This window comes from Chaetodon auriga, chromosome 11 (genome assembly GCF_051107435.1).
Source record: "Chaetodon auriga isolate fChaAug3 chromosome 11, fChaAug3.hap1, whole genome shotgun sequence".
Taxonomy (NCBI): Eukaryota; Metazoa; Chordata; class Actinopteri; order Chaetodontiformes; family Chaetodontidae; genus Chaetodon; species Chaetodon auriga.
In genome coordinates, this window is record NC_135084.1 from 24,286,405 (window position 1) to 24,302,298 (window position 15,894).

A 15,894-nucleotide genomic window follows, 5' to 3' on the forward strand; every position below is an offset into this window, starting at 1 on the left:
GGTCTTCAGCTGCACCTGAAACCCTTCACTGTCTTCATAATCACAGCTGTGAAGATCATTATTTCATAACTAACGAAGAGCTTCATGCAAGCCTCAGGTATAATTAAACACAACAGATCTACGATTCCGTTCTTTTTCCTTTGGTGCCATCTGCTGGTAGAATCAAGGTAAAGAAAAGTAGTAAAAGGAGAGAAAAGTACAGTATTTCCCCGCGAGGTGTGGCGAAGGAGAAGGAGACAGTATCACAAGGACCTCGAAACTGTACAACAGTGCAGCACTTGAGTAAATGTTCTCAGTTACTTTCCACCACCGAGGTCCAGCCTGCGGTCTGTCAAACTAAAAACAGGGGAAATATCGAGCTGTTCTGGTGATTATTGATCACGAGCACTATCATTGATCAAAGTGATCAGGAGCTCTGAGGGGCTTTAGGACCATGAGGAGGAACTCTCTGCTGCTATTCACCATGCACACACACACACACACACACACACACACACACACACACACACACACCTCCTCTGTATTCAGCGCACATACCTCCTCCGTGTATAACCCCTCCAGCAGCTCATGTCCCCCCTCCCTCTCTCAACTTCTCCTCCTCCTCCTCCTCCTCCTCCTCTTCTTCTTCATCTCTTCTCTGCAGGAGAATCATCCTCCTTCCAGACGGACACCTGCCTGCCTGCCTGCCTCTCTCCTCTCTCGGCTCCTTCTTTCTCAGAGCAGCGGACCATCACACCGGGACTCGCTCTGCTCTCGCCGCGGCTCAGGGCGCACGGAGGGCGGCTGGAGGACGGAGGATGGTTCGGTGTGAAGCCTGGATGTACTGACTGGATCGTTGGATGAAGGGTCTCGTGTCTCACCTTGGGAGGTGAGTTGCCTATGTGCGTGCGTGCTTGTTTTGTCCTCTCGTGATCACACGACATGTTTAGCATGACGTCAGAACCGGTAACAGTGTCGGTATTCAGGTTTACAGGAGCCCAAATATTTACCACATATATGTTTATACATACGGTGCGTGTGTGTGTGTGTGTGTGTGTGTGTGTGTGTGTGTGTGTGTGTGTGTGTGTCCGTGCGTGCAGGCGGCTTTGAAGCTCAGCTTTATTCTTATCGTACATGGATTATTTTATTTTGACGAATATGAACTGAAGGTCGTTTTAGACATTTAACACAAAACAACTAAGAATAAATATCATACAAAAATATAAAAGACCTCAAATGAACATTCTTAAAAACTCAACTTGTCAACTACCAGAAATATGACTTATTCTGGGAATATTATCATAATAATATAAGAGGTCTAACACATCACACAGTCACTGCAGCTCATCATTATAACGTGATCAGAATAACGTCACAGAATGTCATGAAGGGTGAGAGTAAGTGGAGGAACAAAGTAAATCCAAACACATGAATGGACGGAACATTATCATATCACTGTCATCTGTTATCATATATGACAGACAGACAGACAGACAGACAGACAGACAGACAGGTGTTGATGGTTGTTTAGCTGCTGCTTCACTTTCAGGCCTCCAGTCTTCAGTCTTCATTATCTGGAAACAGCTAATAAAGACCAAGCATGTCGCCTGATTTGTCAGTTGCATGGCTGATGATGATGATGTCACAGGTCTGCTGTTTGTGAGCATCAACAGGTGAACCTGAACGCAGCTCAGCTTCCCGCTGATGAAAAACTGATTGGAAGATGTTGATTTGCTTCAGATCCGTTTGTTTATCTGGACTCTGCTCTCATATCACTGACTTCCTCCTCATAATAAAACATTTTGAAGTTTTCAGTTCTGCTCACTGGACCTTCAGCAGTGATGCAGATAGTTCAGGTGTGCAGGATCTTTCCTGAGCAGTTTCAGAATAAAAGTCCTCCTGCTGGACTCCAATCTGAAGCATTCAGGTCTTTTCCAGTATTTCACCTCTAGCTGCTGCTTCCTGGTCCGGTCGCTGGAATAAACGCTGATAAAGTGCATGTTTCCTTCAGTGTGACTGTGTGTGAGAGCATGACATCACTAATGACATCAGCATGATGTCACATTTGCTTCCTTCACTGCTGCTGAGACACGTTTGTGTGTTCTGGACTTCTTGAACCTGCTGTGTTTCCTGGTCGTGGTGGTGGACTGGAGGTCTCCTCATGGACGTGAACGCTGTGTTTACTGTGGCAGAAGAAGAAGCAGGCGGGTCTGTTAGTGTCAGGTTTTATTCTGAAAATCTGTTTCCACCAGCTGGAATCAGGTGTTCAGTCCACCAACGATCCTCTTGAGCTGAGAGTAAACTGTGTGATCAATCAGCACTTTTCTTCATTTTCTGCCATCAGAGTCTTTGATTTCTTTATTATTCTTTGACTCGTGGACACACAGAAATACAGGAAACACTTTTCAAAATGAACTCCTTTTTCGCTGCTTGTTACCTTCACTCTGTCGTTGAGAGGAAACATCTCACACGTTCTTCTTCTCAGTTCTTGTACAAACAGCAAATAAAGTTACTAGAATTGATTCGCTGTCAGCAGTGTCACATGATGATGACATCATGATGACACGTCTAAACAGTTACTGTGATGGTTATCCAACCTGACCTCACAAGAAAACACCTGTACAGTCATCTGTAGACGGCACCCCCCATTGGTCACACTAATTATGATCAGAGGAAGGAGGAAGTCAGGTGACATCTATGGAGAGCAAGAGAGGAGGAGGTGCAGCAGATGGAGGAGTCTGTTTTACTGTTTTCTGTTTCTGCTTCTCAGGAGAGTTCAGCCTGCGATGCCTGACCCCTGACCCCTGACCTCTCTGAGAGACATCTCTGAGGAGGAGGAGGAGGAGGAGGAGGAACCACCGCAGCTCTGAGGAGGGATGGAGGGAGGAGAGGAGGAGAGCAGAGGAGACGAGACTGAAACCTCCACCAAACTGAGGAGAGGAGGGGGAGGAGTAGGAGGAACAGGAGGAGGAACAGGAGGAGCAGGAGGAGGAGGAGGAGCAGACACCTGTAGACAAAATGGCCTCATCAACACTCACAGATTGGGGGCGGAGCCTCGGGAGGCACTGCTGTTGGTGTACTCAGCTCCTCAGTATCAGGGGCATGTGGTGGTGAACGCCTCCCCTCAGCAGGAGAGGAACAGTGGAGGAGGCGGTGGAGGAGGTCCTTCTCAGCTCCTGAACCCAAGTGATCTCCTCCCCCAGCAGGTGGTGTCTGACCCCCGCCTCAGACCGTCCTCCAGCCTCCTCCTGTGCCCAGAGAGTGCCCTGCGGGCGTGGGGGGAGGCAGGAGGAGACTGCTGTGAGACCACCTTCATCGAGGGGTTTGGTCCAGGCGCCTCCTCCTCATCTGCTGCCTCCTCCTCCACAAAGGAGGCCCTGCTGTTTGCTGATGGGAAATTTCTGGACTTTTCTGGAGAGGAATCAAAGATTCACACGCTGTCCTACGACATCGACGACGACGAGGAGTTCCAGGAGCTCGAGGTGACGATTTCAGGATTGATAAATTGATTGATTGATTGATTTGATTTTGAGAGTTTCATCAGAGCATGATCGGTGGAACACGCTGGAGACGAGAGGTGGAACAGAACTCTTCCACGTAGAGCTGCTGCTGCTGAAGTAGCGCCCCCTGCAGGAGCAGCAGTGTTCAGCTGCAGTTCCTCCAGCGTCCACCAGATGCTGCTGTGATCAAACTCTGCCTGCGTTGAAGTGAATAGAAAAACTACATCAGTACAGTTTCTATACAGGTTCAGCTCTCTGAGCTCTAAGACCCCCACCCAACCCTCTGTACTCCAACCGTCATCCCTCAGCCAATGTCCTCCACTCTGCGTCATTTCCTTTCCTCCACCATTCTCCACTTTCTGTCCTCCATCTATCAACTTCCACATCTTTTCTCAACCCTCCTCCTGCTCCTCCTCCTCCTCTATCTGAGTGTCTCGTGTTCGGCCTCCAACAGCAGAAAACCCCACCTCCTGAAATCTGATGTGGACCGGCTTCATCAAAGAGCTGAGAGGAGAAAGAGGAGGAGGAGGAGGAGGAGGAGGAGAGGTAGAGAAGAGGAGGAGAGAGAGTAGGACTGGTGAAGAGAGGAGGAGGAGAGAGTGGAGAGAGAGGAGGACACAAGGAGAGGATGGACAGACTGTTTTCAAAGGTTTCTTTTTATTTAGTTTTTGTCTCGTTTTTGAAAAACTTTGTTTATCAAAGTTTTGTTTGTTTTGTTTGTTTTTTGTTTGTTGACAAAATGAGAAACAGAAAAAAAAACTGGGTAATCTGAAAACTGTGCTGACATCAGTACTGCATTACTTCAGTGCAGTAAAGTGTCCCCTGTGTCTGTTGTCCTCTTGTCTCTGCTCGTGTCTCCTCCTTCATGTCTCAGCAGGATGGTCCTGATGGAGTTGGCTGAGGTGGAGCTCATTTTAACTGTTTTGTAAAGGACAGAAACTAATGATTCTTTTCATTCTGGATCAATCTGCTGATTATTTCCTCCACTAATCGATTGATCACTCAGCTCCATCAAAGGAAAATGTTCAACTTCCGGTGACTCGAATCTGTTTGATTCATGCTGTCGAGTGTTGGAGACTTGTAGCTACAAGAAGGTTTTAAATATTTTGTGTTCGTCTGTGACGTTGATGTTCTGATTCACAGCAAACTGATCCATCCCTCCACCTATCCATCTCTCCACCTCACCATCCCTCCATCTCTCCATCCCTCCACTCCTCCATCTCTGTATCTCTGCATCCCTTCATCCCTCCATCGTCCATCTCTCCATCCTTACACCCCTACATCCCTTCATCTGTGCATCTCTGCATCCCTCCACCCCTCCATCCCTCCATCTGTCCATCTGCGTCCCTCCACCCCTCCATCTCTCCACCCCTCCATCCCGTTTGCCGCGAGCTGCAGCTCTGTGGACACATTTGGCCGTCTAACAGCCAATCGCTTTAGAGACGATTAGCTGGAAACGCTGTGATTTGGTGTGTAAAGCTTTAATCTGCTCTGTCGCTCTCATAGCAGAGAGCAGGATTACTGAAGGAACATCAGAGCTGCTTTCACTTCCACAGTTCACCACAGAACAGGAGAGTGGACGTCAGTCCTTATCAGAAACACCTCAAGTGTTTTCACAATAAGAGCTTTGCCAGTGAGTCTGTGTGATGTACTCACACAAACATCTGCATGTGAAGAATGTGGGTTTCCTTTTTATGGCTGTTGAGAGAAACAGAGACCAGAAATAAGATGATTAAAAAGTTTGACTTTTTACCAGAGTTCTGCAGTCTGTGCAGTACTGGAGAGTAAACTGGAGCAGGAAGTGATTGATTATTAATTCATCAGTTTTGTTTCTATATGAAATGATGTTTCTTCCTTTGATGTGTGTGTGTGTGTTTTATCAGAGTGATTACTCCAGCGAATCAGAGAGTGAGGATACCTTCCTGTTGATGCCTCCCAGAGATCACCTGGGCCTCAGTGTCTTCTCCATGCTCTGCTGCTTCTGGCCGCTCGGCATCGCTGCCTTCTACCTGTCGCATGAGGTGAGGACACGCCCACACACTGTCCTGAGGGACACACCTGAGCTGACACACCTGAGCTGTGTTTGGGAGTCAGCTGTTAATTTGGAACATCTGTGATGGAAGAAATGACCAACCTCACATTTTCCTTTGCAGCAGCTGTATCACAGTAGAAGCAGAAGTAGTAATACCAGTGCCAGCAGGAGCAGTAGTAGTACTACTATCTACAAGCAGTAAAATCAGTGAGGTGAATTGAACCAGCTGCAGTATTACCAGTAATACTAGCAGTGGTTCAAGTAGACTGCCATTAGTAGGACCAATACCAACATCAACAGAAGCCTTATTACCTGCACCAGTATGGATCAATTCCCAGTAGTAGTAACAGTACCACTCCAGTAGCAGTACTAGCAGTAGTATAAATCAGTATGCAGTAGTAGCTGTATAAGTAATATTTTGATGAAGTACTATTATTAGTGGTAGCACAACTAACAGCAGCAGTAATACTCACAGTACAGGATGAGATTACCAGTAGTAGAACCTGCTGGTTAAGTGTGTAACAGCTGATGAGTGTGTGTGTGTGTGTGTGTGTGTGTGTGTGTGTGTGTGTGTGTGTGTGTTCAGGCTGCAGGTGGACTGACCTGCTGCAGTTTCTTCTTCTCTTTCTGTTTTTGGAACATTGATACAAAGCTGCTCCTACACACACTGACACAGTACACCTTATATAACTGATCTGCAGTCAGCCGGAGGAGGGTGGCCACTCTGTCTGTCTGTCTGTCTGTCTGTCTGTAGGTCTGTAGGTCTGTCTGTCTGTCTGTCTGTCTGTAGGTCTGTAGGTCTGTCTGTCTGTCTGCACAAACTGAAAACAGGCTGCATATTGAGTTAACTTTTCGTTGATTGGTCCACGTACAGATAATCAATCGTCCTTCCTGACCTGCTGTTTCATGTGTTTCAGACCAGCATTTGTGACACTTTGTCGTTGTCGGAAAACTTTGTTGAAAACGTTTGTAGCTTGTGTCACTTGGAGGACTTTGTGAGGTCTTTTTAATGTTGGCAAAATGAGTCTGGAGAGTTTTTAAATTGTCAGAATTTTAAATGGAGTTTTGTATTGTGGGTGAGGCCTCAGTGAATGGGAGGAATGATCAGGCTGAGATGTTTTCAGTAAACAGTCTCATGGTTGTGTGGCGGTAGCTGATCTGCTGCATGTGTTGTGGATGCGGTTTCCATGGCAACTCCACACTTATAGCTCCAAAAGAAACAGGGCTGGTTGCCAGTGGCAACACTTCCCACACTGAAATCCATCACAGAACAACAGAAAGCTCTGCAGCAGCAGGAGGAGGAGGAGGAGGAGGAGGAGGACGGGGAGGAGGAGGCTGATAAAAGCAGAGAGGAGGTGAGTCACGTTAAAGGAATAGTTCACTGCGAACAGGAAAACATGGCGATCACCTCGTTCTTCCTGTTTGCTGGGAGGTCAAAGGTCAGAAGATGTGTTGGCCATCAAACTGTCAGTTTCAGCTCAGTTTACAGGAAACAGACTCCATGTCAGAAGATGTTTACACTGACACACAACGAGGAGAAACAAACAAACAGGAGGGACGACGTGAAGCTTGTAATTCTGCTGCAGATCCTTCAGAATGAATTTACACTGAGACGATGATGAGGACGATATTCAGCCGAAGTACCAGTGACAGAAGAAGACACGCACATGCAGTGTTTCTCATGAGAGGAGGAGATAACAAAACGAGGAGGAAGCTTCAGCAAACAGAAGAGCAGTGTGCAGGTTTTCCTCTAAGTATCCTCTTTTCAATCATAATAATATCTATGATAAAAAGAATAATATCTTCATTGTTCATCGGTGCAGCAAAAGTGATAAAACTGAATGAAAAACTGAAACTATAAAATAATGATGAATGAAAACAAAGAGCTGAACGTGTCAGTGCTGCAGTTATTCCTGTCAGACTGGAAGCACACTGAAACTATCTGTCTGTGTGAAGATGGTGTGGATAATCTGACACACACACACACACACACACACACACACACACACACACACACACACACACACACTCTGAGCTCCTTATGTAACTCTCTGGCTCCACACACTCTGCTCAGCCCGACAAGGACATTGTTCTTTGTTCAGCAGGAAGTGTGGAAGCGCCTCATTGTCCTCCACTGGACCAATGACAGGAGGCCCCGCCCCTGCTGGCCTGTGTGACGTCTGATTGGTCTAAAAATGTAATTAAATCTTACTGGAAGTGGAGCAATGATTCCAGCACGCTTCCTGCCAATCATGTTTCATCAGTAAATAAAGCTCGTTTAGAGCGTCGCACTCACCTGAGAGAGCTCAGTCAGAACATCAGAACATCTGGAGGAACCTCAGGGAGGAACCTCAGGTCATATCCATGAACACATCACTCAGCCCTTCAATCAGCGTTCATGTTGACCAGTGACTTTAAACACACCACCAGCCAATCACAGAAGAGTCTGATGAGCTGAACACTAACGAGCGTCTGATGCCCCACATCAGCATCTATCTATCTATCTATCTATCTATCTATCTATCTATCTATCTATCTATCTATCTATCTATCTATCTATCTATCTTATATTTGCCTCCTTGATGCTTCAGAAAGGAAACACTGTGACAGGACTGTGACTGTGGAAGGTTCTCAGTGCCAGCGTGGACACGAGGAATGAGCTCATTCCTGAAGCCTCGTGTGAGTGTTGTTTTAAGATTGAAAAAGAGTTTCAGGAACATCTGGTCCAGACTGCAGCCTGAGGTCTAAAACTAAACAGGATGCTTTGCTTCCTGATCACATCAGCTTGATTAGAACCTGATTAAAGAGCAGAGTGAGTGATGTGTCTCTCTGAGTCTTCCTCTGCTTTATAATCTCATTTCTTCCTCTTGTGTTTCTGTCCTTTAACCTCATGAAGTCTCCGCTGTCAAACTGACACAAACAGGATTTCTTTGTGAAGAATCGTCTCTGGAGTTCAGCCTGAAATAGTCCTGTTTATTCTCATCCAGCCAGTTCTGTCCTTTGACAGCAGAGATGAACTTATCTTGAATAACAGAGCAGAGAGTTGAAACGTCCCCTGCACTCATAAAATGTGAAATGTTCCTCAGGAAGCTTTATTTTCAAAATCTAACCGTGCAAAAGTGCATCACAGTTTGAAGCGCAGGACCACCGACGAGTGGAGGAGGTGGTGGTCTGTTCTTCCCGTTCTGCTGGTGTTGCATGAGTGCATCATGAGGGACGCCTGACAGCTCTGTTAGCATCTTAGCCTGGTTCTACCTGATATTTGGAGCTCCTGTGCACTGGCAGCTGACTTCCTCCTCCTTTCTGTGTTTCCTTTTTCACCTCCACCTTTTCCTCCCCTCTCCTCCCCTGTCAGACCAATAAGGCGGTGTCTAAAGGAGACTTCCACCTGGCGAGCTCCAGTTCGAGACGGGCTCTCTTTCTGGCGGTGCTGTCAATCACCATCGGGACAGGTATCTACGTGGGCGTGGCCGTGGCGGTCATCGCCTATCTTTCCAAGAACCACCACTGGTAGCCTCGTCATCAGGGAGGGAAATTACCCATCAGACACTGGGAATGTTGCTGGGATGTTCATCTTCACCTGGAGTCCGGCTCTCAGGTGAGCGTTTCGTCAGCAGGTTGCTCCAAGGTGATGAGCTTCCTGTTTGCAGATGTTCCCATTTTTACATGGTGACTTGTCAGAATCAACCCCGACAGGTCGACTGTTTGTCAGGTGATCTTGGAGTTTTGTAGGACCTGTGAACCAATCAGATTGTAGGATCCTGTGAGGAATTGTGGGATTTTGGATGAGATGAGATTCTGGAAAGAAAGAAGCTTATTCTTCTGTCTCTGATGGGATCCAGTTTGTTTTAAAGGACATTTTCAGTGTGATTTTTGTCATTTTGATGAATATGAATTTAATGTTAATTTAATGTTATATTTTTATTTGGTTTTTCAAAATTTGAATTTGGTGTAAAACATCGCTACAGAGAGATTCTATGAAAATACTGCGAACATGAACAAAGCTAGAAAATCATCTACAGTGGAAACATGATGAAAACGTAACGTAACAACATAAAAACCAAAAATCACACTGGAAGTGAACTTCAACACGACAGGATTCATCACAAAGAGATACATGTGCTCAGATGCACTGGATCACTGATACTGGATCACTGATACTGGATCACTGGATCACTGATACTGGATCACTGGATCACTGATACTGGACTGTGCGTTCAAGAACACAAAGATTGTTTCTGACAAACTGTCGAGACTTTTCGGTCTCTGCTACAAGAGAAACTGTTGAACTCTGTTTCTTTTTTCAGTGGATTTCTTTTCTTCTGATCCAGTTTCTGTTGAACTCTGCAGATTTTTATCTTAAAGACACAGATGATCAAATAATGTGCGTCACAGTCAGACCAGCCTCAGAAAATACCTGCAAATCATTCTTCCTCTTGGTTTTAAAAGATTGTTACAATCAATACACGTTTATTTTTCTAATCATCGGTCAGTTTCTAGATTGATTTCCTTCCTTCCAGGGAGACACACTTTCAGTTCCCTTCTATGTGAATCAGCCTGCAGAGAGGTAAAACACCACCTTCGCTCTCTGAAACCACCTTCAGAATTTTCTGCTGCCTGATTCAACAAGGCTGTAAAACCAGGCAGAAAACTATTTGCAGATATTACTGAGAGATCCAGGTCTGATCACAATCACCACCATCAGACCCTGATCAAATAACTCTTTAAGTGCACTGCAATGTGTCTCTGCAACCAACTTCTCCACCTGCACGGCACGACAGGGTGATCGAAACGAATGCTAACCACACTCCACAGGAGGTCAGGTGATCAGGTGATGTTTGATCCGGGTCTGACCGAGGCTTAATGTTTACAGGGCAGAGCTCTGACAGGAAGCTGGTTCAAACGCTCCCGTCTCTCACATCAGGTCGTTTCCCTAAACTAGCCTGATGCTAAGCTAACAGACAGGGGATGAGGATGACCTGAGTACGAGCTTCGTGTCCATCTGAGCAGCCAATCAGGGTCTTTCTCTCTCCAGACCAACCAATTAGATAGAAGCTAATTGTGAGTTGAAGTGGAGCAAAGATAATCGCTCTGTCTTAACTCAGTCATCATCACATCAGTGCGACTTCACTTTCTGAGGAGATCGTTTATCTATTTATAAACCACTTAGAAACCAGAGAAAAAGACACTTCAGAACATTGTTAGCATGTCAGAATCTGTCGGATCAGTAACAGTAACACTCAAGTCGAATTTCACTCTGAGCGGATAAACTGCAGCAGGAGGAAAAGACTCAGAGACCCACTTTAAGATAAAGGGACGTCGCTCTGGACTGGATTTAAACTACAGGAGAAGCAGCTAGTTCACAGAAGAACAGCAGCGACATGAAAACAGGAGGGAACATTTGCACTCACAAAGAGAGAAACAGTCATAAATGCTCAAAATGCTGAAGAGGACATAATATTTAAAAAATAGAGTACAAACTAAATGAAAATCAGGTGGTTAACTTATGCTGGAGGGTTGTTGAGTGTGATTGGTCGCTCTGGACTCTGAATCTGGACCCTCTTGGATGTTCTGGAGCACAGTTACAGTTTGGCTGTAAATAGGAAAATGAAAGCTTTATATAAATCTGTGCTGAGATCAGTTTGGGAAACAAGAGCTCGGTCTTTATCTCATTCTTGGCAGCTTAATGTATAAATACTGGGCTAAAGGGCTGCGACCATCAACAGTCATGTCGAGATTCACTCTGCAGACACACCTGCTGGGCTGTGATGTCGCCCACACCTGTACACCCACTGAATGTGTTAACACCTGTGCTAAAGGGAAACGTGACACGTGATGTTTATCAGAGATGTTATCACTTAAAGGAACATCCTGACATTTTGGTGAATCCTCGTGTGAACCGTGGAGCCCACCAGAGGTCCTGGTCGAAAAAATCTAAATACATTTGTGTGGAAATCATGAATCACTTTGGGGCAGCTGCAGGCGTCAACAAAAACAACAGTGAATGCTGTTTGGCTGCTGCTTTGACGGCTCACCAACCAGCAGCTGCAGCAGCGCTAACTCAATCTTTGCAGTTCATGTGAAAACTCTTCTTGTATCCATAACTCAGTCAACTCTGAACTCACAGACACGATCCACACGTCTAAGATTAAGTTTGACTTACACTTCCCAGAAGCTCGGATGTCCGTCTCGAACAGACGTCCAGAAATCAACTTAGAAATCACAGAAAAAAGATGCTCTTCATAAGTGCAGAACTCCCCCAACAATCTTCATGTTTTGAAGTTTCCTCCAGTATCACAGTGATGCAGTGAGAGCTGCCTGCACATCCATGACCTCACAGCTAACAGAGCCGCTAACAGCTAATTCAGCTGACTGTCAGTGGAGATCATTTACTAAATCTAACAAATACAGACTCAATATGTCACACACGGTGTACCTCACTGAATCTCTGGCAAAATTATACTTCCTGTTTCCAGCCCCCAGAGCATCATGGAAACTGTAGTTCTCGAACTACAAATAATAATACTGAAAATACAATTTTTGTACTTTAGATGCTGAAAACATTCATATCACAGCATGTAAGCCACAGTTCATCACATAGAAATCAGAAATGAATAGTGAAATAGGATTGTCACAGTGTTTGATTTAAGATGATTGTCTGGTCACTGATTAATAATTTCAGGTTATTGATTAGTGCTTCCTCTCAGTGGGTTTTAATGATAATCACGTATCTAATCCTGTTCTGAGGTCAGATGTCACATATCTGAAGTCTGAGCGCTGCTCCAAACGTGTCACATGGATTTCCACATCAGTGACGTAGTCCTCCAACCATGTGACCGCTGGTGTTCTCCGTCCGTCAATAATCGATCAGTTTCATCTCTGTGTGTCCAGTTCAGACAGAAGGATGTCTTTAGCCTAGCTTAGCACAGAGGCTGGAAGCAGGGGGAAACTGTTAGCCTAGCTCCATCAAAAGAGAAGAAAATACACTCAAAGTCAGGTATGGGAACACACACACACACACACACACACACACACACACACACACACACACACACACACACACACACTTTCTGCCCAGCTGCAAAACAAACAGAGCTGCTCTGTGATTGGCTGTTTTCCTCTCTCTTTTTTTTTAAACAACCTCTGGACATCAAGTGCTTGCTAATAAAGATTAAATGTTGTATTTCCACTGAGATGTTTGTGTTCAGATTTTCATTTTGCTTCATCTCACAGTTCAGGAGGAGCAGGACGTTTTCTTGTTGTTAGCCACGTTAGCAGTTAGCAGGACAGTGTCTGCTGGTCCACCAGTTTGGTTCAGACTGAATGTCTCAACAACAGTTTGATGGATTGCTCTGAACCTTTGTCATATTTTCCCAGAAGATGAATCCTACTGACTTTGGTGATGATGCTCTGACTTTTCCTCAAGTGCCATCATCAGGTGGTACTTGAAGAAAAGTCATCAGTTATTGAATTATATCATCTGGGAACCATGAATGTCTTTTCACCATTAAAGTGCAATCCATCAGTGAAACCACGCCGCTCTGTCCCGTCAGTCAAAATAAAACTGAAAATAGAAGCAAATCTTCATATTTGAGGAGCAGCAAACAGAAAATGGATGATATTTTTACTGAATGAATAACCAAAAAGATTAACTGATAATCAAAATGGTTGGTGATTAATTCAGCGTGACACAGCTGCAGCCTTTGACATCCCACCTGAGTTCACAGGCTGAGACGACATGAAGAAAAAAGGCAGCACCTTATTTATATTCAAAATATTTATCACACGCATGTAGAAAATACAGATTCTGTTAAATTTAAAGGATGAACGTCTAAAAAACTAGTAAAAACAGATCAAAGTCACTGTAGTGAACAGAGGAGACACACCTGTCTGTTCCTGACTCCACAACCACCTGAGACACAGCTGAGCTGCAATGCATGCAGGGAAACAGAGGCTGAGCAGGTACAGGAAGTGTTTTCACTGACAGGAAGTGCAGCAGTGAACCGGCCAGTCCTGCAGCTGCTGAGCGTTCAGAGAGCAACATGAGAGTTTGCTAATCTGTGGTCAGAGTGTCGCCGCCTCACAGGAAGCACAGCCGAGGCCTCGCAGAGACACCGACAGAGTGCATGATGGGACTGAAGACACTGCTGCTCGCCTCTCTGCTCGGTGTTCTGGGTAAAAACTTCTACACTTCCTGGTCTTCACAACTTCATTCTTGTTTAACATGTTTCGATGCCTTAAATGTTTGTATGTTTCATTTATTTTTCACTGCACTTTGTGTTTAATTCAGACTCCAAACATCTCATCAGCTCTGTTGTTCACTTCCTGCTTTACATCTTTTCAGTGTTAAGAAAACAACACAAAATGCATCCTGAAGTCAAGCTGTTCATCACTGGATTTACTCTCATTTTTAGAAACAGCAGTTTGGTTTTAAATGAAACAAACTTCAAAATGTGTCGAGTTCTTAAAACTCTTCACACATTCGACAAAGTCCCACACTGAAGAAATGCTGCAGCATGAAGGCGTTCAGGCAACGCAGCAAACACAGAGAGAAGCTCAGAGTCAAATAATCCCTTCAGTCACCGAGGAAGAGACTGAAGACAGAGCTGAAGCTTTTCTCTCTGTGTGAAAAGACGCAGAAATCATCCACTTAGAATCTGTTATCGCTTCATTTCCACTTTTCGAACAAAGTGCTTCTTTCGTGTTGTTGCATTTCAAAATAAAATGATCACTATCAATAATTCTGCCAAATAGAGACTGCAGAGGTTGTTTCATTGAAGCTTTTACAAACAGCAGCGAGAATAATCTGGAAAATGTACTTGAGGTATTAAAGTAAAAGCACTGAGTGCAGTTAAGTGTCCCCTGTGTCTGCTGTCCTCGTCTCTCTGATCTCATTAGATTATTGTGTCTCTTCATTCATGTCAAAGCAGGATTTTACTGTTAGGGTTGGTTGAGGTGGAGCTCATGTTCAACTCGGAAGGACTGAAACTAGCTTGTTTAATTGTTTGGAAACTTTCTGAAAATAGTGAGAAATGTGGTCACAGTGAGCCCAAAGTGACACCTTCATGGGGACTCGTCCTCTTCTCTTGCAGAGGTGACGTTGGCGGCGAGCAGCCGTCACGCCGGCTTCCTGCCCGGATCTCCGCACAACATCAGCAGGAACGACCGCGGCCTGAAGCAGGTCGTCCTCACCGCCGCCTACTCCTACAACAACCAATCAAACGACGCCTTCCTCTTCAGACCCTCTGCCATCCACAGAGCACAGCGGCAGGTAAGACAGGAAACACATCATGTACACTCCTGTCTGTGAGGTCAGAGGTCAACATGAACCCTGTCACGAGTCACCTTCAGATGAATGAATGGATCCATTGTTGGATTGTAACAGATGAAGGTTTGTAAAGTGAACCCGCTGATCCTCAGTGACATAAACTGACCTGAGAACAGCACAAAGAAAACACATTTAATGTCTGAGCTCATCAGCTTCATTGATTTCTGTAAATATCTGCTAATTCTGAATCTGATGCAGCAACATGTTTCAAACAATGGGAAAGATGTGGAACGCTCCAAAAACACCTGTTTGGAACATTCCACAGGTAAACAGGTTGATTGGTAACAGGTGAGAGGATCATGATTGGGTATGAAAGGGGCATCCTGGAAATAGTAACTCTGCTGTTACACGTGTGTGTTTCAGGTTGTTAAAGGGGTTCGCTACATCGTGGATTTAGAGATTTCCAGAACCGTCTGCCGCAAACGAGACAACAACAAAAATCTGTCCAGCTGTGACTTTCAGCCTGATGGCCGTCTGCAGCAGGTGAGTCTGAGCAGGTGCAGCACTGCTCACCTGAACACTGCTCACCTGAGCGTGAACACTCACATGAGAAGGCAGCTGTCAGAGAAGTGGCCTCAGTACTGATTTTCCCAGTTGAAGAATTGTTCTGCGATCTGACCTCTGATCAGCTGTTAAGCTCTGTGGTCCAATGACATTTAACCCAGAAGACAGACAGTAATCAGACCTGGATGCTGTGATTACCTGAGTTCACCTGTTGGACTGTTTCCTGGAGTCTGTTTTACACGTCAGTTTCTGTACAAATATGACATGTTTGTCACAGCGAGTTAAAGGACTTTAATGTGAAAAACAGTCCACTTCCTGTTGTGTTTTCCAGACGCTGCAGTGTCACTTTGAGGTTTGGCTGATTCCCTGGCAAAATAAGACCAAGATCCTGGATTTACTCTGTAAACCCTGAAACCACCAGCTGCCTCCAGCCTTCATCCTTCATCCTCATCCTTCATCTTCCTCATCCCTGATGGAGGTCACCTGTGATGTGATGGTTACATCCACCTGTCTGACCTGCTGCTCTACACATCTGTGAAACTTTTCACAAT

General features: G+C 45.2%; 2 protein-coding genes across 2 annotated transcripts; both read left to right on the plus strand.

Annotated features, from left to right (window-relative positions):
• Nucleotides 1-562: 562 nt before the first annotated feature.
• syndig1 (synapse differentiation inducing 1) lies at nucleotides 563-12,704 on the plus strand. The gene is made up of 4 exons (XM_076742949.1): nucleotides 563-868; nucleotides 2,750-3,461; nucleotides 5,363-5,500; nucleotides 8,867-12,704. The coding sequence occupies exons 2-4, from the start codon at nucleotides 2,856-2,858 to the stop codon at nucleotides 9,023-9,025; spliced, it is 903 nt and encodes a 300-aa protein (XP_076599064.1). The 5' UTR covers nucleotides 563-868; nucleotides 2,750-2,855; the 3' UTR covers nucleotides 9,026-12,704.
• A 784-nt stretch (nucleotides 12,705-13,488) lies between these two features.
• cst7 (cystatin f) lies at nucleotides 13,489-15,883 on the plus strand. The gene is made up of 4 exons (XM_076742950.1): nucleotides 13,489-13,686; nucleotides 14,604-14,782; nucleotides 15,203-15,322; nucleotides 15,675-15,883. The coding sequence occupies exons 1-4, from the start codon at nucleotides 13,638-13,640 to the stop codon at nucleotides 15,753-15,755; spliced, it is 429 nt and encodes a 142-aa protein (XP_076599065.1). The 5' UTR covers nucleotides 13,489-13,637; the 3' UTR covers nucleotides 15,756-15,883.
• The last annotated feature ends 11 nt before the right edge of the window (nucleotides 15,884-15,894 follow it).

Bases quoted from the DNA above. Each gene is read 5' to 3' on its own strand.
- syndig1 (XM_076742949.1), top strand. From the start codon at position 2,856: ATGGAGGGAGGAGAGGAGGAGAGCAGAGGAGACGAGACTGAAACCTCC. The intron at 3,462-5,362 runs GTGACGATTTCA...GTGTTTTATCAG, and splicing joins AGGAGTTCCAGGAGCTCGAG to AGTGATTACTCCAGCGAATC. The intron at 5,501-8,866 runs GTGAGGACACGC...CTCCCCTGTCAG, and splicing joins CCTTCTACCTGTCGCATGAG to ACCAATAAGGCGGTGTCTAA.
- cst7 (XM_076742950.1), top strand. From the start codon at position 13,638: ATGATGGGACTGAAGACACTGCTGCTCGCCTCTCTGCTCGGTGTTCTG. The intron at 13,687-14,603 runs GTAAAAACTTCT...CTTCTCTTGCAG, and splicing joins CTCTCTGCTCGGTGTTCTGG to AGGTGACGTTGGCGGCGAGC. The intron at 14,783-15,202 runs GTAAGACAGGAA...TGTGTGTTTCAG, and splicing joins TCCACAGAGCACAGCGGCAG to GTTGTTAAAGGGGTTCGCTA.